The sequence below is a fragment of the Ischnura elegans genome, chromosome 1 (assembly GCF_921293095.1).
Source record: "Ischnura elegans chromosome 1, ioIscEleg1.1, whole genome shotgun sequence".
Lineage (NCBI taxonomy): Eukaryota > Metazoa > Arthropoda > Insecta > Odonata > Coenagrionidae > Ischnura > Ischnura elegans.
The window spans coordinates 17,751,063-17,777,381 of NC_060246.1; the positions used below are offsets into that span (position 1 = coordinate 17,751,063).

Below are 26,319 nucleotides of genomic sequence, written 5' to 3' on the forward strand. Positions count from 1 at the left end.
TGCTAATCGCATTTAATTACGCCAATGAAGCTCTCAGTATAATTTTTTTTTGGTCACGCGTCAAATAGCAACTCTTCATTGTTGGGAAGGTCAACAGTTAGCCAGGGGGGCTATGCTCGAAACCGCTCGACTTATCCGAGCGCTCGGCAACGAAGCGAGTGGTGATGTCGAGTGGTATCCCGAGTCGAGCGGAGATCGGTATGCTTGAGACGAAGTCGGCCGTGCGCGACATAGGTCGCTCGAGTGACACGAAGGGTATGTGGCAACGTCGCAGAAACGAGCGCTCGAGAAGTAAACAACAGCTATTTCAAATAGCAACCGCAAATTTGTGTGACAAATGAGACTCCGAAAACGCCATAGAATACTCGGCAGCCCGGGAAGAAGTTAAAAAGAGTTGATCAAAGTTGTGTAAGATATTTACGATGTTTAATTACACTGCGGACTCAGTTTCTTACATCCAGTTGGTGCGATATGGTTCGTGTTTGGAGATTTTTCTGTTTTTCTATCGGATTTCTTATGGCATAAGTAAATAAGCGATTATATTCAAGGGTTCAACAGTCGTCGATGGAAGAATATCGCTAACTTTTGGTGCTCAATATATCGGTTTTAGAGCATAACTGTCTTGAAAAGGATTTTGTGTGCTACGTACTTGTTTACCTACGCCTGTAATGATTATACTTTCGTGATTAGTAGTGACAAAATTATTTTTATTTGTATTGTAACAACTTACGTTCATCTTCAGCCACGGCTTGTTTACATCATTTGCCTCATTGTTCGCCGTAAGTCCACGACTTCCAAAAGGGTAATTATTTAATTAGGAAACCTTTTTGTCGCTTAAAATCACATTTTTGGCCATTTAAAATACATTCGTTGACAAAAGCATAGATTACGTGGATGTCATAGAAGGAATCATCGCTAGTGTTGTGATTGTGAAATCGTGTGACATACATTACGGGTTCTAATATCAATTTCTTGTGCGATGTTCATGGAAGTGTTAATGTTTGCATTTTGTTACCATTTGCATGATACTTCAAACAACTTAGCTTTGATATGACTCGGACTAAATATACTGGATCGGTGTAAATTTGTGATATGCCGCTGAAGGAATGAAGGTCTACCAGTGTTGAAATTAAATGTATGTAGTTTTATGATGAATAAATCATTAAATATTTCCTTGTTAATTGCAATCATTCCTTTTATTTTCCCCTTTCTTCCGTTGGAATACACGTTACGTACTGAGTGGTCTTATAATTAATAAACCTATTTTTAAGTATCGTAAAGTGTTTGGTTAGTATGGTGAAGTAAATTCAGCATTGCTTGAAAACGAAATTCGTGAGCACCGTAATTATATACCGATTGAAAATACTGAGCATCTTTAGAATAACTGCGAGATGTTTGACGCACCTCTTTCATATGAGACAGGAGTTCCTGAGACTTTCAGAATAGAGGAAACTTCGACACAGGTGATTATCGAGATTTTTCTATAAAATAGCAAGACTCCTTACATTCGGCGATTCCAAATCCCTCAAAAGAAAGAAAAGGTTACACCGATAATGAAATGTCCTCTTTGGAAGAAAAAATAACCCCTTTAAAATCTCAATCGAATCAGGCGACTTGCATGAATAAAGAGTATGAGACAATTTGGAGCAAACACCTTAGTTTTCCGCGCATTGCTACGACTGGCCGAAAAAGAAAAGCAAAGAAATCAAAAAGTAAACCCATATATGTATAACATCAAAAAATTTTTAAATACTGCAAAAAGAGAAAATGCAGAAAGTTTAACGGAAAAGAGAGAAGAAAAATATCCAGGAAGAGCGTGCCTCCAAGAGAAAGGAGTAAGACGAACAGACAAAAAGGAATGTGCAGGCCTGAGAGAAGCCCTAGCTTTGAAAATAATAATGCTAGACAATGAAGAGAATGTTGAAAATTCCGTTAACCTCCCCAAAAAACCAAAGGATACTTAAAAATCACGTAAAATCATTCAGCAAAAAACAATCGCCAAAAAACTAAAAAAATGAATGATTGATAACATCCAGATGTAGCGCAGAAAACTTGTGTACTTATCAATACTTATCATAATATAATAATGTCATGTTTTATATTACACAAAATTTTAAAATTATGCTCTAATGGAAATTTTGAGGATAGAAATATATATTTGCTGAATAATATTCAAAGTTGTTTAACCTTCTGAATAAAAAGGATTGGTTTATGACCTAGTAATGATTTTCATTGAATGTATGCCTTGGAAATTCATTGGTACTACCTGTGACCATTCGCTAAAGTTTGTGGACATTCATTAGTTTTTTTACGTAGTTTTTATTTCACCGCTGTGCCTTTAATAATTATTCAATTACAAGAAGAAAAAAACATTAATTTCATATTTAAACCTTAAAAATTAAAAATAAGTCAATAATAGTGCAGTTTGACGACCTTTCAATCATCTAAAATCAAAATGATGCGATATATAGAATTTTACCTATGCAATATTCGAAGTACGAACCACTCTGTTCAAACACGAAGGGTAACTCGAGGGGTTTCGACCGCTCGACTGTCCCCGCTCGGCTGGAGTCGTGCACGAGACAGTCGCATACGTCTCCAAGGAGCTCGAGCATACCAAATGGCCCGAGCGCTCGGCTCCGTACCACGTGACTCGCACACGACAATGAAGTCGTGCACGACTAAAATTTCGAGCATACCAAATGGCCAGAGCGCTCGGCTCCGTACCACGTGACTCGCACACGACAATGAAGTCGTGCACGACTAAAATTTCGAGCATAGCCCCCCGGTCACCGTGACCAGCGGATTCCAAGTTACGGTCGCTTCACATTAAAAGAGAGCCAAAATACACGCATCTCTTGTGATATGACCTATGGCGTATCAACTAAGAGAAAATGCCTAAACTTTATGGACAAAGACACAGAGATGGCGTTTCTTGGAGAGAAAATGTGTCACCATCTTCGGTAGTTTTTGTTTCCTATATTCAATTCCCTATCTTCCATTGCCTTCTGATTTAATTCCGGCGATTGCTTTAACCACATATTGAACTGCGCCTGGCAGTCCGCTTACACGGCGCGCACATATGCACTGCGGGAAGCATTATCACAGAAATGCAGTTGTGTGAAAATGTTCTCATACGGCTACACTTAGCAAATAAAGAATTGCTATCGATTTGCAGAATTAAAAACATGCGCACCACATCTCTAATAAATTGCTAGGAAATGACATTTGTTCCAACCGGAAACATACTTTTCACAAAATATCGTGAACTTATGCACATGACACGCACGGGCGAACTGAGAAATGAGGGACAGAAGCAACACCAAAGTTTGCAAAAAGAGAAGAGAAATACCAAGACTTAAAAGGCCCTTCCAAAAAAAATGATATATTAATCTCACTCGTAAACGCAAAACTCCGCATTATATTGGATTACATGCGAGAAATTTTTTCCAATTTCAACGAGCAATCCCATCGAGAGTCAAATTGCTCGCCAGCCGCGGTGGTATAATCAAGAACTCATTAGACCCCGGTGTAGCTCACACCGGACCAATATTTTTGGCGCAAATAAGATGGGGATGGGCGCCAGCCAAGGCAGCAGACAGTCAGAAGGTGGCAAAGAAAGAAGTTGGTCGGGAGTAGCTCAAAATGTAATTAAAACGACGCGAGGTTGGAAAGAAACGCTTTGTAGCAGAAAAGAAAGAGAGAAACTAACAAGATATTGCAGCAGGTAAAAATCCTTTTCATTCACAGCCTCCCTCTGGAAAAATACAAATAACAGTTACTCAAGAAATATGCAATGCTGCCCACTATTTCAGACTAAGTTCTCTATAACAAATTAAAACATTATTAACAGGCTTCAAATAAGAATGGAAAATGAAATCATGGATAAAAGATTATAAGTTGACAAATTCCACTTCAAGGTTTACTGAGTATAAAAGATTAACGGTTTTAAAAAAACCGTTTCAGAATAACGATCTACTTTGAATAAAGAATTAACCGAACTCACAGAACTGTGGCGTAGAGAATATTTATATTGGCAACTGCAGACAACACATTGTTAAGCACACCTCCTTAAGCCATTATTAAGGAAATAAAAAAGAGATAAGGTAAAATATTAGCAAAAGATTCACTAAATCAGCAAAAACATATTTTAATCTGGCAAAAAAATCACATTTGCAATTCCCATTGTGTAGAGGGCTACGACATAACTCAAATTAATTACCTGGGAAAGGATGTTTGAACGATTATTTCACGGATAAAGATTACTTATGAACAAGAGATGCCCGGCATCAAGTTAACTCTGTAACTGAAATCGATAAAAATTAAAAACCACCCTCATTTTTAAGGGGCCAGTTGAAGAATATTAACCGCAACACATACTTCAACTAGGAAGTGAAAATATACTAAAGACATTATTCTGCATACTTCAACAAATTAGAAATTATCTTCTAAATAAAACTGAGGATAACAGAATAATGAATTGAATTATTTTATAAGTAACTGCAACGGGCAATTTTTCCTCAAGATAGGAAGAATTGGCAAAGTTGGGGCACTTGGTTATAGGCTGGGAGTGGAGTAAGCTTCAGGATAACGAGTCAAATGTATTTTATGCCAATCTTCGAATGCGGCCCTAGGCGATAGCGATTATTTTAGTCTAGGAAGTCTGGCTGAGGGTAAAGAAGGACCCCCATTTTTTTATTCCTTTCATTGGATATGATCCCGATATTTACACCATAAAAATATGCTTAAACTGGATCAATCTCAGTATTACCAGCGCAATGGATATGCGAGAGTGCAAAGAGTGGAATTGGCAACACCTACTCATTTCCGAAACTTCTAAGTCTCATACTCCAGCGTATATTTCGGATTTGGGTGTTTTTGTATGATTTGAGGAAGTGATTACACAGATGTAAAACTATTTCGGCAGGGAGTCGCTAGAGGCTCGAAGGCTGCACGCTAGGCATAGAATGCCAGATCAATCGAGAATAGATATCGTTCAGAGCAACACGGAGATCATCATAAGAGATCTCAAAACTTAATGCTAAAAAAAATGGTCTGTAATTTGTAAAACAACGTTTAAAAAACTCGTTTTATAGCGTATGTAATACCAGAGAGCATAATATTTCCTATCAGCTGACACCACTTGCATCCCTCTACGCTGATTAGTACTAGGGAAAAAATTATATTAAAGACCGGTATTCAAATTTTGGGAAGATTTTATGAAACCTGCTCAGCCGTATTTTCTATACGATTTGAATCATTTACTGAAAATTGGGGTTTATTAAAAATTAAAATCAATGTTACGGCTTTCTACGTGCCAAGATTCACGAAATTTGGAACAGCGAAACATTTTTAATGAGCGTTTTGATCAGGCAGGGAACGCGATTAGCCATAATAATTACGCTTTAAAATTCCATTGAAATTAGCAGGAATAAATTATATTGGTTCAGTTTCATGCGATTATAATCAATTGTAACATCAAGTTTAAGCTCATAATTGTGAAAAATATCATTCTCACCAAGAAGAAGAGAACAGACCATCGTCGTGGTGGTGCAAAGCCACCCTGGGCTGTGATTCGTGACACTTTCACAACTTGGCCTATGGTGAGCTCTACCCTCATCTTCTTAACAAACTTTGAACTGAATATAAGGGTGAGTGACTGAGAAACTATAAAGCAGACATTTACAGGTCGATAAGTTTTGGAAAAAAATGCCCGAGTGATGGACACACGTGTGCCCGCCTTCAATGTACGCGATATATTTCCAATCGACTGAACCATCTCCTTCGCCATTCGCCCAAAACACCTATTGTGCCCCTTACCCTTCCCCACCTAAAATATTAGACTACATCAACTATAGCGACTTCCCTCCTCCTATTCCTTCAGTGCGCTCCAGGAGGAAGACTTGAAAAAAATCAAGTTTTCCCTCCCACTCCGATTTGAACTCTTATTTACTTTTGTCGATAATTTTGGCTGCTTAAATAATAATACCGACATAATTATAATTGAGGACGGCATACACTTTTTTCACGGATGTCAGAGGCATAATATTTCTCCTTCATCACCGTTGCTTTAAAAAATATGGGATAGTTGTAGCCTCAAGATGGCTGAGATTATACAATACGCTTTCTTTTTTTTGGCTCGTTACCGAATGCCCTCTCGATGATTCGAATCCCACGGGCGAGGCTCCTTCTTTAACTTTCGAGAAATATTCTCTGAATGGATAAAAATGAAATAGAAGAGTGTACTTAGGGTCGAACAGAAAGGTACGGATTCTACGCTCCCGTTGCCACTCGTTCTTTTCTTTTTTGCGCCGAAAGAGAGCGCGCCAGACGCTTTTGTGCCCATCCAAATCAATTGGCTCCTCATCGGTCGCTTCTCCCTCGGGCCCTGCGCTTCCGGGCAACTCCCCCATCCACTCTGGGGGCTTCATGAAACTTGGGATTCAAGCGCAGCAGGAAGCAAAAGGGTGATGAAAAAAACGCCTTTAAGAAGGCGGGATTTCAAAAGGATGTGGAAGAGTGCGAAGGGGAAGCCAGCGACCAAAAACTTTTAATGATGCAAATTTCGAAGGGGCGATGTTCCGCGCATGTACTCTCCAAGTGGCGGCCCTCACGTGACCCGCTGCAACGAGTCCAGGTGCGCCAGTGCAGCTTGCAACAGAATCGTGGATGGTTGAAACAGCGATAGCCAATGCGAGGACTAATTGCGAGGCAGGATTTTGATTCGAACGAAATTTTTAGCACTGTTGGTCGCCCCTTTTTGCGAATTTGGACTCATATTCCTGACAAATACTCAGGTTATTTTTCTGATTTCCCGTGTCTTGATCCCGTTTTTACGGAAAATAAGAGACAAGCCAGAAATGGAGAAACTTCAGATATTTTTTCAAAAACATTCTTCGACGCAATCCATTATAATGCACATCATGTGTTTATTGATGCGTTCCACGCTTTCCCCGGGGATGGTATAGATAAATCTTTCACTGGTTTTACACCCTGAAATAATGTACACAGTTGCCCACGTTTCGTTATGTTACTTATCTAACTTCCTCAGGGCTGATAAATACTTTCCTTTTTTCTTCCTCCTTCTCAGCCCTCAGGACTTTAGTTACATAGTCTAACGAAACCTCGTCGACTATGGAGATTTTACCCCGGTGTTAAAACCATGAAGTACTTATATAAGTATTTTTTCATAAATCCATCATCAGTGTTTGGCAATTCACTGCACGCCCCTAAAGTCATTTTTACGTCCTGATGTAAAACAAATCTCGAACATGTTGTTTTCCCATAGCTAATGTAACGGCAAAATTTATAAAAATAACAGCTTTTACGGTACCATGCCAGTGAGAACATTTACCTTGCTTAAAAAATCACGTACCTGCCTTAAAGAGAACGTATATTGAAACGATTTTTACCCTTACTGGAATAGCATTTTAGAAGGAAAAAAAAGCTTTTCCAAGAGATTGAAACTACCAATCAATAGTCACCAAATAGCAAAGATTCGTCCTGAGAAGAAATTAAGCAACAGCGGCTGCTGTAAACTGACGATGATGTTTTCTCCAGATAAACTTACTAGATCGAATGAAGAACTCGTGATCATATTTTCATAATATCTCCTCAAGGAAAGAATACGAAAACAGTAATTGTATTGAAAGTGAAGTGCAATATATGAAAATGGGGAAAATATTGTACTGCACGAGGATGATAACGTAAACAACCTACGAAAATGGCTCCGAAAAATAATTTTCTGATATAATACTATTTCACAGAAAAATGCGTTATTGCATAAATATAGTCTCAAGAAAATAAATGCCATAATCACAAGGAAATAAATATATGCTAGTGCTCCGCAAGAATGCAAAGTATGGATGAAATGCATCGTACATCTATATATATAAAAGAAAGTCGAAAATCGTGTTAGTTAGAACACTTATAACTCGAGAACGGCTGCACCGATTTCAATGAGATTTGGTTCTTTAGATTCGCCTCAGGCGGGTTTAACATATAGGCTATTAATAAAAGGATAATTTAACAAAAAAACTTCATCTCTTTCCTATGGACATGCTTTTAGGAGTTATAGTAACACAACAATTGATAAGTTGGTCAAAACTACAAATTAAATAATTTGTTTTGTTTTTACCACTTAAATAACTGAATTTAGTAACAATATAACATTTTAATTACTAAATATATTCAAAATATTAATTAAATTGAAATTATATTTAAAAAATTTAATTCGAGCTAATTGTAAGCCCAGCCGTGGCCCAGCTCGAGTTGACACTTCACTACCGTGTTTGTAAACAAATCTCCAAGCAATTGTTTACAAACGTAATGTCCGTGTTCCTGTCGAGGAATCGAGTAGTTTTAACTAATTTCCTTGGAATGAATACAAATTAGTTTCAGCGAAAGGTGAGCTCATTAACAAAGAGTTCCAGAATATGATTGATCACCAAAAGAATCAAAGATGGTTGATTTAGCGAGCAAGAACGAAGATGTGGATGACTAAAACGAGGTAAATTCAAATAGTTCGTACTCTGCATAAATTCGAATCTTTTAAATGTGTAACAAACGAAGACGAAATCACAAACTATCTATCTGAATATTTTAAGTCCTTGGACGTACCTGGCTTACCAAGGCACGATTTACAGCAAAGTGTAATTTCTGTGTTCATGATCTTTCGAAGCCTAAACCAACCATAACTATCCAACGGAACGTGTTTGGTGATTAAAATAATTGCTAATGAATGTGATTCACGCAACTTTACAAAAAGGAAAATTCAAAGGTGAGGAAGTCCTTATTCCGTAGATTCCATGATCTCAACTCATATGCCCTTTTGAGCTTAAACGTATTAAATTTCCAATTCGTGTTGCATTCGTGATAACGATTAAAAAATCGCATGGTCAGTCTTTCAGTTTTTGTGTTGTTTGTGCTCATGTACTAATGAAAACCCATGATTTTCTCATGGTCAATTTAACGTGCATGTTCACGAGTCGATAAACCATCCTCTGTATTTCTTCCTTCGCTTCAAGTGCGTAGCTAGGATAGGGGGTTTTGAGCGCAGCTAATACCACGGGTGTGTTGGGTATAGAAAACTCGCTAAGGTAAGCGGGAAGTGTGGGGGCACTTCCTTCAGACATTTTTTAAGATAAATAGTTCAAAATAGTGGGTTTTGCGACTGTGTGAATAGTTAAATATGTTTTATTTGTTAGTTATCCGTCCCCCTAATATTAATGACAAAATCTTTCATAAAAAAATTCTCTTAGCTCTTGGGGGGGGGGGGGTAGTTTATCTCCCAAAACCTCCCCTCGCTGCGCCACTGCTTTGCTTCGCTATATTTATTTAGCTTCATCTTGCGCCTGATAACAAAACAAAAACTGTTGTTTATCAGAAGGTGCTTGACGCAAGATATTAAACCCGAATGTGTAGGGCTCACCGTGGTGCGTTTACGCATGCAGTACGTTTAAGCAGAGCATTTTTTCCAAACAGAGATACTGAAACTGGCGCGCCTTAGGTCATTTAATGCGAATGCTGCCTCATAGGGGCTTTTTTTTGCACGATATTGAGCATCAGTCAAGCGTCGGTCTGGGGTTGTGTCAACCTCCCCCCTGAATGGGCCAAGTGTATGCAACAGACTTGGACCTAAAAACATTTTTTTTACAGCTAATAATAGCCAACAACTGAATGCGTATAATTTTTATTTCATGAACTGCTTTATTAAACCACAATGCCCAAAGTTTCTTAACCTAAAATGTAAGAAAATTTGTTGAAAAAAATCCGCGTAAACGTGCTCCGATCCACCCTATGTAGATTCAATAAAGAAAATGTCTTTCCGACAAGCAATTTTGGTACTCATTTACGTAGTTTTATTGAATTTGTATCCTTATTTTATTATAATATACATGATTAAAAACGATACAGCCGCTCTTGATTTATAAATGGTGTAAGTAAACTGTAAGTTCATTGATTGTTAGGCGGTACGAAGTTCGCCGGGTCAGCTAGTTTAATATAAAAGTGGTGATTAGAATCAACGAGGGCTGAAATGTTTACCTAGAGTTGTGATAAATTCAATAAAAAAGCCAAAACTTATGGAATTTTATGTAAAAATAGTAAAAAATGTGAATAGTTTAGAGAATAAATGGGTACGCTTTCGAGCACTGCCTCACTGAACATTGGTAAACATGGAAGTGACACGGAGAATAGGGAGTGAATTTGAAATAAACAGTGAAAATTAGAAAACAATATCAGGTCATTATGCGTCTATATTTTCTTACACCACCCAAAAAAGTCTTTTTAAAAGTTGAAGCAATGGAGAAAAGCGATTTACGGCATTTACAGCAAAATTCCACAAAAAGAGAGACCTGCTTACAGCGGGAAACTTAAATATGGAAGTAAAGAAACAATTTATAAGAACCTACATTTGGAGTATGCTCCTATACGGAAGTGAGGCATGGACAATTACCGCAGCGGAGAGAGCAAGGATAGAGGCCTTCGAAATGTGGTGCTAGAGATGAATGATGAAAATCAAATGGATCGACCGAGTTAGTAACGAGGAAGTCCTAAGAAGGGTAGGAGAGAAGAGAAGCCTCATGAAAACCTTAACAAGAAGACGGAACAACCTTATAGGCCACATCTTGAGACATGATGGCCTGATGAAGACAGTCGTCAAAGGACAAGTGGAAGGCAAGAATGGAAAAGGAAGACCCCGAACAAAATATATGGAACAAGTAAAGAGAGATGTGAAAGAGAAGAAATACGTAGGTGTGAAAAGATTAGCTGATAGGAGAACTGAGTGGAGAGCTGCGTCAAACCAATCCTAGGATTGTTGACCAGTGATGATGATGACAGCGAAATATACAACTAGAAAAATGTAGCTCAAATGAAACACCCCGATATGTTGAAGGGTAGTTGACAGAAGAGTAAACCTATATACCATCACTGTAATCCTCTCGGGCTCTATACCGAATTCGATCATTCCGACGTTTCGGGTAATGACTCGTTACCCATTCTCTAAACAAATATTAATTCATTAGGAGTTAAGTTTAAATTTAATGGAGAGGAATGTGTGGGACTGTCGAAAAAATGTAAATTAAAGTTTGGTATCATCCAATATATGGGATACTTATTACATACATTTATGCATTTCAAAATTAAAATTTAATGCCTGATGTCGCTTAAAGTGTCGCTAACTCCCTCACCCACCTTATTAACCTGAAAGTTCAAACTTTACGTTATATGCGAAAGGTAGTCCACGTAAGGGTGCCATCACAAAAAAACCTACTAAAAGGAGAATTAAACAAGTCTTGGTAACTCATCGAACTTAGGGGTCTTAAGGGCGGGTGTCATTAAGGAAGGAAGGAAGATCGGAAAGGATCTCGAGGTCGTGAAAATTGCTTAATCATGAAAATTCCATGTACAGACCAACCAGCAAGATTCATGAAAGAATAGAAGAAGATGAAGAGGATGGAGGCAATAAAATTCAGCATGTGGATTGGTAGGATAAGGATGACCGTTTAAACCCTAAAAACAGTGAAATCATACGTAGGGACTTAGAGCGAAGTAGATGGGAGGACAGTAGTGGCACCTTCTCCTTTTCTCTCCCACAAATCAAGCATGCAATCGCATGGGTTCCGATGGATAACAGAGCACGTGATGGGCTGAACCCAGGGTGGTTGCAGAACACTAAGGGGATGAAGTACTGGTGCCGCAGTAATATTATTTTGATATCGATGATTTCAATCAATTTAGGGCTTATCCAGTTCAGGGATTAGCTCTCTCATCAACTTCAAAAGCGTCCGCATCTCATTTTAACCAAAAACTTGAGGCATTGCTAAGACACCAAGAGATCCGAGAAAGAGAGTCCTCTGAGAATGAGAAGGGGGCGTGGGGCTTAGGCAGAAAGTTTCCTCTCCTCTCGGAAGGCTTACAACGGATGGATGGGGACGGGCCTTTAAATAAGTCAAGAAGAAGAAGGAGAGACTCGCTACGCGAAACTCCCAGGAAATCCTCCTTCGCTTCTTCTTCCCGCACCCCACTCCTGCAGCAATTATTGCTAATCGATGCAGATGGATTATTAAGCGATTTGCATGCCATTAAAAGCCGATCCGAGAAGTTCGGGCACTTCCCGCCATCGCCCCCGCAACGCTCGCGTGCGCACCCGAAAGACCCATCCGTCTCGCAAATCTTGCGAATCAATGAATTGAAAGTTTCTAAATATCGACGGAAGAGGGCGATGAGCTATCGACGCTGGAAACGTTGTCCATCTCCGGGGAACAGGCCGACAATGGCGAGGGGTCTGCGTTGAGCGCGAGCATAGGGGGGAGGGTAAGTTTAATCCTAAGGGATCAGGGTGGCATGCTGCGCGACTGGAACTTTGACTGATCCGAGTCCTTGAGAATGCTACAGGTCAGCTGAAAGTTTCCGGCACGCGAATAGGAACAAGTTTTGTTATTTTCGTTGCGAGGTTGTTTGGGAAATTTAATGCCAATAGATAGGTCGGTCTACTTCGGCTGCTTGGTGACTCAATCCAAAAGCTCTGCTTTTTCTACCAAGGTTTACACATGAAATCCACCTTGGATTCGAAGCACAGGTCCTCAACACATCACAAACGGAAAACAATTACATGAAACTTACTCTTTTCAAACTCGGGAGCCCAATCAATGATAAATTAATGGTGAATAATTAAAGAAATAAGCCTTAAAATTCCACAGAATCCCTTAAGGAATAAAAAGTAATCGTACGTTTCAAAAATATCTAAAATAAAGCCCACTTACTACCTCATAAAAAGGCATAACAATGCGAAAAATAGCGGATTTTATAAAATTACGTGAACAGAGGAAGAAGCAGTGAGTACGCAATCAAGGTTATAAGAACATTAGCGAATGTTTGCATCAACGAATTATTACCGAACTAAATTCAAGAAAAAAACAATTGCTCAACAGAAAGCAATATTCTCGACGTCATATGTACTAGAGGTTTTTCATACGCATCAGTTGTGCGAGCGTTTCATAATCCACCAAATTTATTCCCCTACATTCGCAGTTGCATGAAATTTGCAAGTTGTACTATTTTTTTTTGATAGAACCTTTAGCCATTGACGTAGAAGTAAACGCTGAGATGGATACGAACTGGTGTCGACAAAATTGAACTGTTTTTATCCTCGTTAACTCTTAGATGATAGTTCTATCATTAACATATTCTGTAGAAACTGTCTCTAATGATTCCTAGACACTATTTTTCATTTTCTCGGTGATTAAGGGAACAGTTTTAAGTTCAGTTTTTGACGTATTTTCTAAAAATCAGAGAAAATTGAGTATTTCAAATGATATTTGAAGAATAATATCTCATTTACAATATATAGAGAAAACATTGGGCCTCTATCATTAATATCATTCCCTTAGTTGTTATATAACATCTATATACGGCCGCTTCCGAAAATGCAATCCACCTGCAGAATCTTTGATTTTTAACATCACAAAATGCCAGTGAAATGCTAATTAATTGGGCTTTTCGTAACTACCATGATATTGCCAAATTTAGAGAATTATTCCATACTAAGTGATTAATTTTCCTCAATACATGTGCTCGGAAATCTACCCACGTCCGTCGGTCACACCGAAAGGGATAATGTTTCGGGAATCACACGATTCTCAAGTTCATAGATTTCAACGACATGCATGGGTTTTGTGCTGCTGAGGCGGCATCCGAATACAAAGAAAGGTAATACATATAAGAGGAAGACACTCACCTCATTGGCTTGCACAAAGCCTGCTCGCCGTTCTCATACTCAATTGACAGCTTTATCTGCGTCCCGCCATCCTTTTGAACTGAAATTAAATATCAAAACATAACATTAAATAATAGAAAAAACATCAAAATAATTTAAATTACCATTAAAAAACATCGTGCTTCCGAAAAAACCGTGCTTAAACGGGCGCAGCGTAATAGAAGTACCGCTTGATAAGAAAAAGGCTTGATATTTCATATAAAAAAAACAGCATATTCAGATTGAAGTACCACACCTATATTGGAGGTGTAAGCATATAATAAATCTGAGATAGATCTCTTAACAAGATAACAATAAGTAATTGAAGCCAACTTTGAGGAGAAAAAATAGGAGGCTTCCATTCACTTGATATTACATAATTTACCCAGGCTGCTAAATAAGGCACAAGGCTTTGAATCAGTTGAGGTATCACTCGTAAGAACTAAATACATCGAGCTGGGATAAATGGCACTCAACAAAGTATTGCAATCATGTTACAAAATGCTGACGCTGAAGTATCATGACCGTGGCGGAAGGAGCAGCTCGTGAGGATATGTGCGATTCGTTTGAGAAGGAAAGTGAGGCGTGCGCTCGCTCTAGCGATAAGCCTCGCCCGGAGATTCTATCGGTGCGCTTCCGTGTCTTTCCGTGCGCCTGACGTCTCCTGCCGTCATTTCCAGTCAATTTGGCATCTACGTTGTGCTACGTTGTGCTCACGGCTTTAAAGTGGCGAGAGAAAACATAACAAAGCGGCAATCAAGAACGCTTACAAAAGCTTTAGCGCTTTCATAGGTACATCAGATATATTACGGTATATCTCTCGTCTCTCTTGGGTACGATCTAAAACATGACATTTTACCGCATCAGAGAATCATTTGGATATTACGATATTTTTGCTGCAAATGCTTTGATTATTATTCACTGATTGCAGTTTAAGAATCGGTTAAGCGTGATAAAAGGCGTAGGTATTTCTTTTCGAAGAGATCCGGTTCAAGTTTAATTTCAAAACTAATGGAGGGCATTCATTTCACAACGAATTACTGAAGAAAAAACGTTGACACTAAGACCGAATTATAAAGGACGATTTTGATAATTTCAGGACAATTTATTCATATATCAGTTAAAAAGCGAGCTCAACACTAAAATTGCTTTCAAGAAAAGTCCTGAATGCCAACTCCAGAGGCACGAATTACATCTTGGAATTTACTAGATTTCACAGGTTTTCATGAAATTGCCATGAAAAGGATATCTTCCCTCCCTTCCCCCACCATGGGGAAAAAGGTAATTTCAAGCAGCAATCTAGTCTCAAATAAGACGTCATATTGTGATATTTATTTATATTTCCTCCTCCGACCGTTCGCAGCGAGTGCTGGGCGTCATTTAGACGCCTACATGCCATCGCCGTGAAGGCCTTCCTTCCCCTCCGCCTGGCTCCGTCTTGCCCCCGCAGGCCCAGCCCAGAGGGCCGTCCGACGGGCTCCCGGAGTCGGTTGGCCTCCACTGGGCCCACGGAAGAGTGGCGGATGCGAAATGAAATGTGCGCATTGCTTGCTGCCTGCGGCAAATAAACAAGCGAGGGCGCCTGTGCGCGCGAGTAATGAAACCGTTGCGAGGAAAGTGGGCGGGTGTCACTGCGTCCTGCCGCCTTCCTTCCTTCCTTCCCTCCCAAAAAAGAGAATTCATTCCCATCTCGTTCCACTTGGCTTGTGAAGCGAAGTTATCGAACGTCGAGGAGCGGAGACGGATCTCCCCCCTGCTAATATGAAGAAGAAGAATATGAAGAAAGAGTTCTCATCGAGAGCGTTACAAGTCATGCGAGATTTGAAAGAAGCTCTCTGAGATTATGAAATCGCTGGATGGAGTTCACTAAAGAGCCTTCGCGTGAATATCTCCACTTCGTCTTGGGAACAGAATTTCAAATTGCACCGTCGCAGTGCATTCTTTATGAAAACGCTACACTTAAATGGCTCGGAATATCAGATAATTTTTTCAAAGAATTTTTAATAAGCCTGCAAAAGTTATTGAAAAAAAATTACAATACCATGAAAGATAAAAGTTAGGTTAACATAATAAACACTTACATAAGCTACTTCCTCCCTTGGTCGAATTCAAAGCCACGATCAGATATTATGATTGATCATTAAAAATGGCCATTCGCGTATTCAACAAGGCGATTGAAATATTATTCTCTCGGGATATCACATACCGGATATGCGGACACACTGACCCAGTTCACTGCATTGCAATCCTAAAATTGGTATACAATCTGCAGCCCTCCATTTCTTCCCTCCCAAGCCAGTTTGTTCCATTAGCTCTTTAATGATCTTCTTCCTCGTGTTCTCTTCTATCTGTGGCGTGAACTTTTCTTTATATTGTGTTTCCTTCAATCAATCCCTGCGTCATATTTCTTTGTTTTATGACATGTCCAATCCATCGAGTCATTTTCTGACAAATGGAATTCCACGGTTCCCTTTCTTCTCCTGTTATCGGGTATCCTCCTCGTTGCTCACCCCCAACCCACCCATTTGATTTTCAACGCGAACCGCCAACAGCAGTTTGTTGCCTAGACGATATTTGAGACTGAATTAGGAGATGTGAGTCGCTAGCCACACCTTTGGTTGCACTATCGACCACGTTACTCTCCCACCGTTCATATCATTTGGGATCATAGGCCGAATTCCAATCCCCATCCTTTCAGGAGTCCCTCATGGCAGCGTTCTCGGACCTCTTCTCTTTTCATTGACGACATAACCAGCTGTGCGCTTCCCAACTCATGTGGAATTCAGCTCTTTGCAGGCGATTGCAAAATATTCAAAAGAGTAAAGAATAATGCTGACTCTCAGCCAATGCAATCTACCCTTCATACCCTCGAGGTCTGGTGCCTGCGGTGGCAACTTAAAATTAATACACATAAGTTAAAATATATATCTTTTAAATTAAAACGCGACGTCACTTCTACTAAATACACTATTTTTTGGAGAAACTGCTACAATTTTTTTACCAGTAATGATATAAGAGCCTTTTTTTGACCCAAAACGCTCTTGTGTTCCGCACCTAACTACAATAAAATATTATCAAAGGCCATGCCAGTCACGGGAGTTCTTTGGGGGCTCATTAGTGTCACTGACCCAGTGGCGGATACATATGGGGGGCGCAGAGGGCGCGCGCCCCCCCGTACGGGGCCGCCTTCATTGCCGAACATTGCAGAACCACAATTGTAACTTTTTCATATCATAAGATGGCATTTTCTTGTGTATGCCTATAATCAGTTTAAATAATACTTTCTTAAACTTTGCATGTAACTTCATTATTTTTCATTACGATAAAAGTAAAGGTAGCTCAAAATACTTTTTGCGCCCACCCTTGAGTGTTTTCTGTATCCGCTACTGCATTGAATCTACAGCCATGAAAGATATATTCTCTGGCTGCGTTCTCCCTATCCCTGAATACTGCTCCGTTATCCACTCAATTACCTGTCCATCCAACTTGAATCTTCTTGAACCCCGGTCGCGTCTTTAGCAACGACCACCTAATAAACTAACCTAAATTCCGTTTTTCTCCCCCCCAGAGAGATAACTGTTTTTTTACAGACTTCCTACTTCGTTCAACGCAATTTCGTTCACCTACCCTTCCCTGGATCTCTCAACTTCTGAATATTAAGAGGTAGCTTCAAAAAGCCGTCTTCTCCTGACTCTTAATTTTTTTCTTTCTGTAGTTTTTTATAATTTATATTATTTATTAATTTTGTCTTCAATGTGAATGCCAAATCGGCTGTTTTTGAATGAATAAATCAACACATCCACTTTCATCACACTCGGCGTACTCGAATGACCCCAGTTTCAGAAACGGCGTCATGTTTTCAACTTCGAGCGAACTTCACGACCAAAAAAAAAAAACGTAATACGGCTGATACTGCTTAAGGCGTACTACGGAGTACCGGTCTTACAAAAAAACATCGGAAACGGGAAAAACGAATGACCATATTATTTGTTCATAAAATATTATTATAGGAACCTAAGCAACAAATTTAGGGAAAATGGTTTTTAAGCAAAATGAACTTATGTTTAAAAGCCAGAGATAGGAAACTTATCATATTATTTTTTACTCGTATGTTTACCTGGAGTGTGCGTGAACTTTCAAAATTTTCTTCTAGATATGTGACGATTTCGTTGAATTCCCTGTATGAATTTATGTTCACGCTCAACTTCTATTTTAAAACAGTGTTGAAACATTAAAGTAGGGATATTATGTTTCAATGTTACTTTTTTTAATGCAAAAGGATACGTAGGCAACATAAAGTACTACATTAAAATTGAAACTCTTCATCGATACATGTTTTTCTACATCCCGACGATGAATTCATTTCTTCAACCTACTCATGGACGCCAAGCTTCTCTAAGCAACGCTTAAATATTCTAAAACGGTTGTTTGTGTAAAAATCACCGTTTTTATCCATTACTACGATTACAATGCACATTCTTCAGCACAACGTAACGTCAAGCGATTTTTTTTCGTTTATAGTTCGTAGACGGTCACATCGGTATAAGAGCGCATCGGTCGTGAAAAGGTACGTTCCGATTTGCTAGTATGTCTCGAAGACGTACTTGAGTTTGTACATGATATGCACTGAGGTTGCACACTAAGTTTGGAATTCACCTTTAGATAACACTAGGTAGGAACTGGAGACAAGGATAGGAATATAACAACAAATGGAAGAACCACATCATAGCAGTTTGCTCCAGTTGCTGCTGAAAATTGATCAAAACAAAAATTGGTTATTCGATCATCTAACTTCCAAGAAACTTCTCAAGCCTACGTGTGAGAAAAATCGATATATACAATACTGCGAGCGAAGATTAATTGTTGCTGAACTCAAAATAAACGATAAAAAAGTCACACCGGGCTTCAAAAGAAAATTTGGTGCAATGCTATCATTAGTCACTTGCCTGTGAGCCGGTAATAGAGAAGCTAATTCGATTCAATTGAAATGCACTTTATCAAGCCATCTTTGGACTATTTTTTTAAACGATAATTCTGTTGATTTTGAGATGAAATACTAATACAAAATATAATTGAATATTTTTAAAACAGGGTTAGACGGATTTCTCTTGAGCGTGGTTCCAGAGACTGCCTGGAAGAGGGAGCCGATGACCAAATCGGCGTGGAGATTTCCCCGCTTGGCGGTGGCAGGGGGGGACAGACCACAGCGGCCGGCCGTCCAGCTCGCCAGGCGCATCAAAAAAGCCCCCAAAACACGCCTGAGAGACAATGGAAGTATGTCTCGTGCGGAAGAAAATTCAGACGAGGAACGACCGGGGGCTCTCCTTGGAGACAACTCAATTACTTCGAGGGGAAGACGTTCAATCTCAGCGGAACAAAAGAAGATCGAAGGAGCGAGGACCAATAATAGCATCGCATCGTGAGGTCAGCTCGTTGGTGACGACGGTGGACCATGGCGACGAACAAAGAGCGAATGGCCGAAACACTAATCAATGTTTTATTTTGAATAAAATTTAATATTGTAAACAAATTCCTAAATATTATAGAATTTTGGTACATCCATTTTCGCAGGGGGTGAATAGTGAAAAAAATATAAAAAACATGACCAAATTTTCAAATAGGTATTTACCGATAAAATCGAGTTATTAATTTCGTTCGTGAAACTTCCAACTGTTTTTCGTTAGTTTTTTCAACTTAATTTTCGAAATACTTAACGTAAATATATTTTTTAAGGTGAAAGAATATTTTCTTAGATTTTAAATCTTTAAATTATCTTTAACTATACACAATTTTTTTGTTTTTGACAATTTATTCATGAAGTGAAGGAAGTTATACACAGTGCACGATGTTTGATCAAAAAGTGGAAAGGTGGAAATCCTCTGGATTTTACTCTCTTTTATGCGTATGAAAAGAAGAAAACTGGCCTCAATCGACTAATCTCTTTCAACCTGCGGAACTTGTATATTATTTTATATTTTACAAAATTTGTCCGGGCAAAGGTACCCCCCTATGGTTTCTACTCTGCATGCTACAGAAAAACACCTTCTTTAAAAACAATCCAATCCACAATTACCTTAGCAATATTTTTCGGCCCTGATGAAAGTGGAGTGGTATCAGCTGTCGGCAGTGGTGCGTGGGCATATGTGTGCTTGACTTAATACAACTAAATTTTCACATGGCTACTTTAAATATCCCGTGTGTCATCTTCATCCAAACATAAACCTCTCTGGTAATTTGAATAAGGAAAAGTATCCAGGTAGGTATGGAAGAGAGTGCGGTGAGGCACGGCCGCATTGACTCCGGGTTGTCCGAATTCGTTTCTTTTCCTCGTCTCATTAAGCGACGCATTTTGTCTATTCAAATATTTCGTGCTTGGAAAACAAGATAAATACGAAATGTGGGACAGAAGATGAAATGAATACCCCGTGAACGATCCAGGTGAATTATTCTCGGGTTTTCCACCGGGTTAATGTCTGTATGATGGTTGATGACGTTTCTTTGGAAGACTACACCATATTCTTCAGGACTGATGATGTCTACAGAAAACTTAGAAAAGTTTTCTAACGATGGCAAAACGGGTACAAGAACCATTGCAAGAATAACCGATGAAGGCGGATGCTAAAGACACAGGGATAGAAAATCTAAGTGAAATAATTGAATGGGTGAACAGGTAGGAATGGATGCAATGAAGAGCCTCGAGTCTCGCGCTAAAGAGATAAATGGATGAATACTGTCAATCATGATGTCTATCATACCTCCCCCCCCTCCATTTACATTCCTCAAGGCACTACGATTCGAATCTATAAGGATTTTGTGCATTATTTTCGCGTAATTTTTTGCTGGAGGCGTGCTGAACACTCATTAATTATGTTAAACACATCATCGCAGTTAATTTTGTCACTTGTAAATTTTTCCCTCTTGATGCGTGGTTGAGCCCATCAGGTATATCAGCCCCTATTCTCCAAATCGACACAACATAAATGGCTTTCCTGATGGTAACACCCGAGTATTTTCCATTTTCAGCTAAACAGAATAGACGATTCTATCTGAGAACATGCATTTATTCACATTTTATAGCGCTTAGCTGAGGTAATACATAGGCACAAAAGAACGCCACTCTAGAACACGAAAATATAAAACTAAGTCAACAATTGCGAGAAAAACTTAAAAAAAAGTCCCACCAAATGGACAAAAGCATTTCAACGCTAACGAAAGTACTCATCAGACCTTTGGATCCAATGAGCGATGGTTAAGAAAACTCCGCAAATTGAAAACTGAGACATGCATTAAGTTATAAATTTCAGGATTGAGGATAATGATAGGTTCTGGGAATACTAATGTGCGTTCTCAAATGGCCGTAAAATCTTTGGCCATTTGAGAACCCTGTTTGATTCACCTATCTACAGACGTCGTAGAGCTCATTCCCTCGTTACCTATTCCCCTTAGAAGACTTGGAAATATTTCACCGTAAGTCGCAGAAGTAATATCTGAGAATTCGTTCAAATATTCTTGTGAATTTATTCTCCACCATTGAAACTAATTGAATTATACTGGTAAAACATTAAATCACTCCACGGATGAAAGTCGGCAACCTCACATCTTCTGCTGGAATGCTTTAATGAATTTTCCGCCTCTTCGTTGACAGTGTTCTCCCCGTTGCATCGCAACGGAAATTTCCCAGATTCCATCTATGTTTCCGCTGATTTCCGCCGTACAAATCTAAAATGCCACTGATGAGCACTCTTAAAAATGATCTAATATGCCACTATGTTTGAGTCATACTAAATCAGATACGTCGAAGGAACCAACTGGTTTTCACCGGTAGGTAAAGGGTTGAAGAGGACAGTTCCCTGCGCGCCTCCCCTTACGAACCTCTTCGACTGCACAACAGCGCACCCTCCTCTTCGACGATGGCATCTTCCTCCCTTTCTTTCATCAGCTTGCTCCCGCTAGCTAGCTGAACACGCTCGCTATCCATACATGTGTTAAATAATATCTACTTCCTACAAGATTCTGAGAATATGTCATTAGTGGAGTCATAATTATGAAATCTAGAGCAAGAAGATGCAAAAGGCCATTTCGTCGGGTGCGCGGAACAGAAAATTATCAAATTTTTCGTTTGCATCAACAGCATAAATACTAATGATCGTAATAAAATAAACCTATATATGACCAAATTGGGCTACATCGCAGTACAGAAAGGAAATTTAGATATTATAACTGGTTTTGCAGCGACGAATTCTAAAAATTCGAAGCGTTCGAGAGGCAACCAAAAAAATACGCTTCTGATCGCATGCGGAAATTATCAACCAAGTGTAAACAGGTGGGTTAACATCAGAAAATGTAGATATGAAAGTACTTAAATTTTATAGTCTTTATTTTAAAATCGACATTGCAGTCTTCCAGACACTAGTCACTATACTCGAGCGACAGAATTTTGCGACGGAGAATAGTGAAGTCACTCGCATTCATCGAAAGTGATAACTCAATTTTCTTTCTCAAAAAATTAATCGAGCATTTCATACGTAGGCATCAATTATACGTACTTAAAAGGCATCCCGATTGTTGATAAGGAGAACTATAACGTTTCGGCTACTGCATTTCAGAGAGACCCCAGCTTGTGACATTTCCTATTCAGATTAAGGAGCTTAAAAGTTATGGGAGATAGATAAACAGCGGTCCGAGGTAAAAGAAATGCCGAAGCTGTGAGATTTGGGCCGCTTTTTTCGATTTGGACCAGCCGTGTTGATGCGATGGGTGACAGACGGTGACGGAGCGAGAGAGAGAGAGATGAGGGGAGGCCGAGCAGCCATGGGAGAGGGCATGACTGACGGGCGGAGGATGGACAGAGAAATGCCCCGGGGACTCGTGCGTTGAACTGGGACGCGCGCCTACAGGCATGATTCCCTTTTCACGAGGCCTAGTTCCGAAGTGCATGTGTGCAGGAATAGCCGAATGATGAAATAAATAGAGCGCCTAGCATCCCAACATTACGCTGACCTCTAAATCGATTATTGCAAGAACTAATTGGAGATATGCCTGCCGGTTGAATTTCTGTATCACGGTCACTTGGAAACAACGAAACGGCATTTACCGTGATTTTGATTGTAGGGATGCATGCACATTATAACTTCTGGTGGACTAATGAGTGGTTGATTTTGGTATTACTCTTCCGTGGAGTTCCTGAATCTGTGCTTACATATGAACTTGTGCTGTGAACTAATATATGAACTTGCGCTGCATTTGAAAAACGCACTACACATTCAATGCAAGACATGCACACTTATGCATGCTGCAACACACTTAAGGTCAGACTATGGGGAAGTAAAGAGCCCTAACCCTAACAGCACACATGAACCGCACTGAAAAGGCACTGATCCGTAAAATCCATTTGCATCGTTCACCCCAGAAATCAATGCAAATCATTCGTTTTGAAATACGTCGGAAAACAGTGATTTTTGAGGTAGAAATGAATTCCGATGAAAAAAATCGCACTCACTTCAGTCCACATAAAACTGTTCACCATGGGTGCAGAGTGTATAAATAGCTCCAGATCATCATTGGATGCTGATCGGAGATGCCGCCGAACTTCTTTGTCATACCAAGCGCACGTTTCCAGTTAAGAAGACATCGGTGGGCCGAAACATAAAGGCAAGGCAATAATTTTAGACTCTGAAATGAAGAGAAAACTTCTTACTCGAAAAAAATATTGCTCTTGGCGATAGTGTGCTTTACCTAGTATTTAAAGAAATGTTTTACCCTTTAAGTAACGCAAAGTATGCTGAATTTTCTCTCTAGCATAAAATAACCACTTTAATTGGTTTGGAAAAATTGTAGCTGTCGAGTTTCATTATGCAATTAAAAATCACCATTCGACAACCTTCCACTTCTAATCACGCCACAGTATTCAGCCTGACCTCAGGACGGCTGCATTTGCTAGGAGGGAAGAAGAGAAATCTGATTTGCATTTGGCCCCAGATTGATAGCATGAAGTTTTCGCGCGAAAACCCTTGATCCACTCCAGCGACAGACGTCCGATTTGAATAATGAAGTGCTGATTTAAAGGCGACGAGAGGTGCAAATCCATTTCCACAGATCAAAGCGTCCGTCTCCACTGATCTTCTTCTCTCCAGCAATTAATTATTTCCCGCAGCAGCTGCTACTGCTCTGGACCCTACGCACCTCACCTCACTGTGCGGAACACACATAAGATATTGAGTCCATAATGAAGTCACGCGATAGTTTGAAATTTACAGTTAAAACTGAGGGTAACCCTTTCATCGTAGAGCTTAGGTTGTCCAAAATTTGAATAGATTATTCAAAGCATCTATCTACACGCTATGAAGTATAACGTATCACAGCGATTAAATTCAATGTAAATATCAATTGACACTATGTTTTATTCTCAACCCTATTTTACACCCACTTCAAGATGGCTCTCTCCTTAACAATCCATTATTTATCTTTTATCCCCATAGCATCGTCTCAAACAAAGAAATAAAATAAATCAAAATAAAAACAAACATGCTCACAAATACATAAAACAAACAACAAATGAACTTAAAAACAGAAAATAAACTAAACATATACAAAAGTGATTTTGGTCATAAAGACGCATAAAGTAGCCTTAAAAGTTACGCAGAGGAGCAGCGTTGTGTGAAGTTTTTTTTAAATGAAAACAGATCTACACACATTTAGAACACATGCTACTGTGTTTGTTTAAAACAATGTAGGTTAACAATAAGTAGCGAGATTAGTTTTCAATGTTCATGAATGAGATAAAATAGAGCGATAAGTAACAGCGTCGCCGTTGAACAAATGTTTTTACCTATGTGAAAATGTTTGAATTCATACGATTTGGAAACCTTTCTGAAAAAGTGTGGATTCTGCAAGTTCTTCAAGACTTCAATTAAGTTATGCGTTTTAGGCGATACCGAGTAGAAATAGAGAATCGATATCATGATAAAGGTAAAACAGTACTTATATCTTGTCAAATCTTTGAAAATAAAACAACCGCTTTACCTTTATCATGATATCTATATGATTTTACATTGCTTTAAGTGATAGAATATTTTCCCTAAAATTGCAAGAATACTGAAATAATTCAGGTTTTGAATAATGCAAAATATATTGAATTTCCTTCCTATTATAAAATTGCCACTCGATTATCGAGTCTAAGAATTATCAGGAAAAAATTGCAGCTATCAAGAGTTGCTATGCAACTAAAAATCATCCTGGATATCGTCACCGAGAAACGTTTATGGAATAATGAAAAACAGCAATACTCGTACAGCCCACAAGATATCGGCTAAAATGACTGAATGTAATTCAATTTTATTTAAATTTTAACCAACGATTCCAATATAGTTTTGAAATGCGGTCCAACATAACATTTCGCACTAAATAATTTTGGAATTCGCGGCAGGTTGTTAATGGTAACACCATAAAAGTTATTCTAAATGCAATATTAGGTTTAAATGGGTTGAATTCTCAAGTACCCATGCCAGGAAAATACTTATATCGCGTCTAATTTTAAATTAAATTTAAACAGATAACGAAGTGAACGCAGCTATGCATGTAAAATTGGTGTTCTGTGATGTATTTACTCAGTCCTGGTGAAGTATCTTACATGTTCACCTTTGACTGAACCGATAAATTGAAAACCCATAGGATTATCCAATGTTAATATCATTACCAACATAGGTATATTCTCTAAACAATGCAGAAAAGATAGTCATTCTTAGAACAATGCAGACAGAAAAAAAGTTTTTTTTGTCGAGGAAAGGATTTTCTCTGTGTACGCAGAAAATACCAAAATGATGGGGCAATATTTAAACAAGTTACGATAAAATATCGGTTGAGCTGAATTTCCCGGCGCAGGAAGTGTGCAGTCGCGAGCACATTTTTCGAAAGCGCGTCCGACGATCCCGGAATTCCTAGCACGCCGCTAGATGCCACCACCCAAATCCGTTGGCTGACGAGAGTTGCTCTCTCACGCACCGCGCTTAGAGAAAGGATCGGATGGCAGCAAAATGGCATTTTCCGCGTTCGCAGAGATGCTTGTCTCGGTCTCTTCGTCATTCGTGGCCCGTGGGAGGCGGGGCAGGCAATCCAACCCCCTCCACCCCCACTATCCATCGCATACCGTTCGTCATTTTTCACCGTCAAACTTTGTCGCCGGTTTTCCTTTCTTATCTCGCCGCTCATTTGTTCGGCCAACTCCCTTTCCCTCCGCCAGGAGGCGGTGCAACCGAGCTCCTTCTATCCATCTCTCTTTGCGATTTCCCTCGCCGATGCTGCGAGGCGCTTTTTTTCATGTCCCACTCCCCTTTCTGAGGAAATCTCGCTAGCAGCATCATTTTCGTACAGCATATGCCCCTTGCCTCTTTTGGCTTCGGGCTATTTCAATATGAATTTCAATACAATTGGTGCAGCCGTTACTTTGGTTCCATGAAATATGTTAGAAGACCCATCGCTCGAAATTTATTCCTAATGCATGATGGAACTTTTTCCCATTAGATTCACTTGAATTGGGGGAGGCTAATTCACTTCTTTTATTT

General features: G+C 39.3%; 1 protein-coding gene across 1 annotated transcript in view; it reads right to left on the minus strand.

Annotated features, from left to right (window-relative positions):
- LOC124155640 (extracellular serine/threonine protein CG31145) overlaps positions 1 to 26,319 on the minus strand; it is a 532,953-nt gene that overhangs the window by 40,453 nt on the left and 466,181 nt on the right. Inside the window, exon 4 of the mRNA XM_046529647.1 lies at positions 13,742 to 13,820. Within this exon, the coding sequence (XP_046385603.1) occupies positions 13,742 to 13,820 (79 nt within the window). The remainder of the gene's footprint in view (positions 1 to 13,741; positions 13,821 to 26,319) is intronic.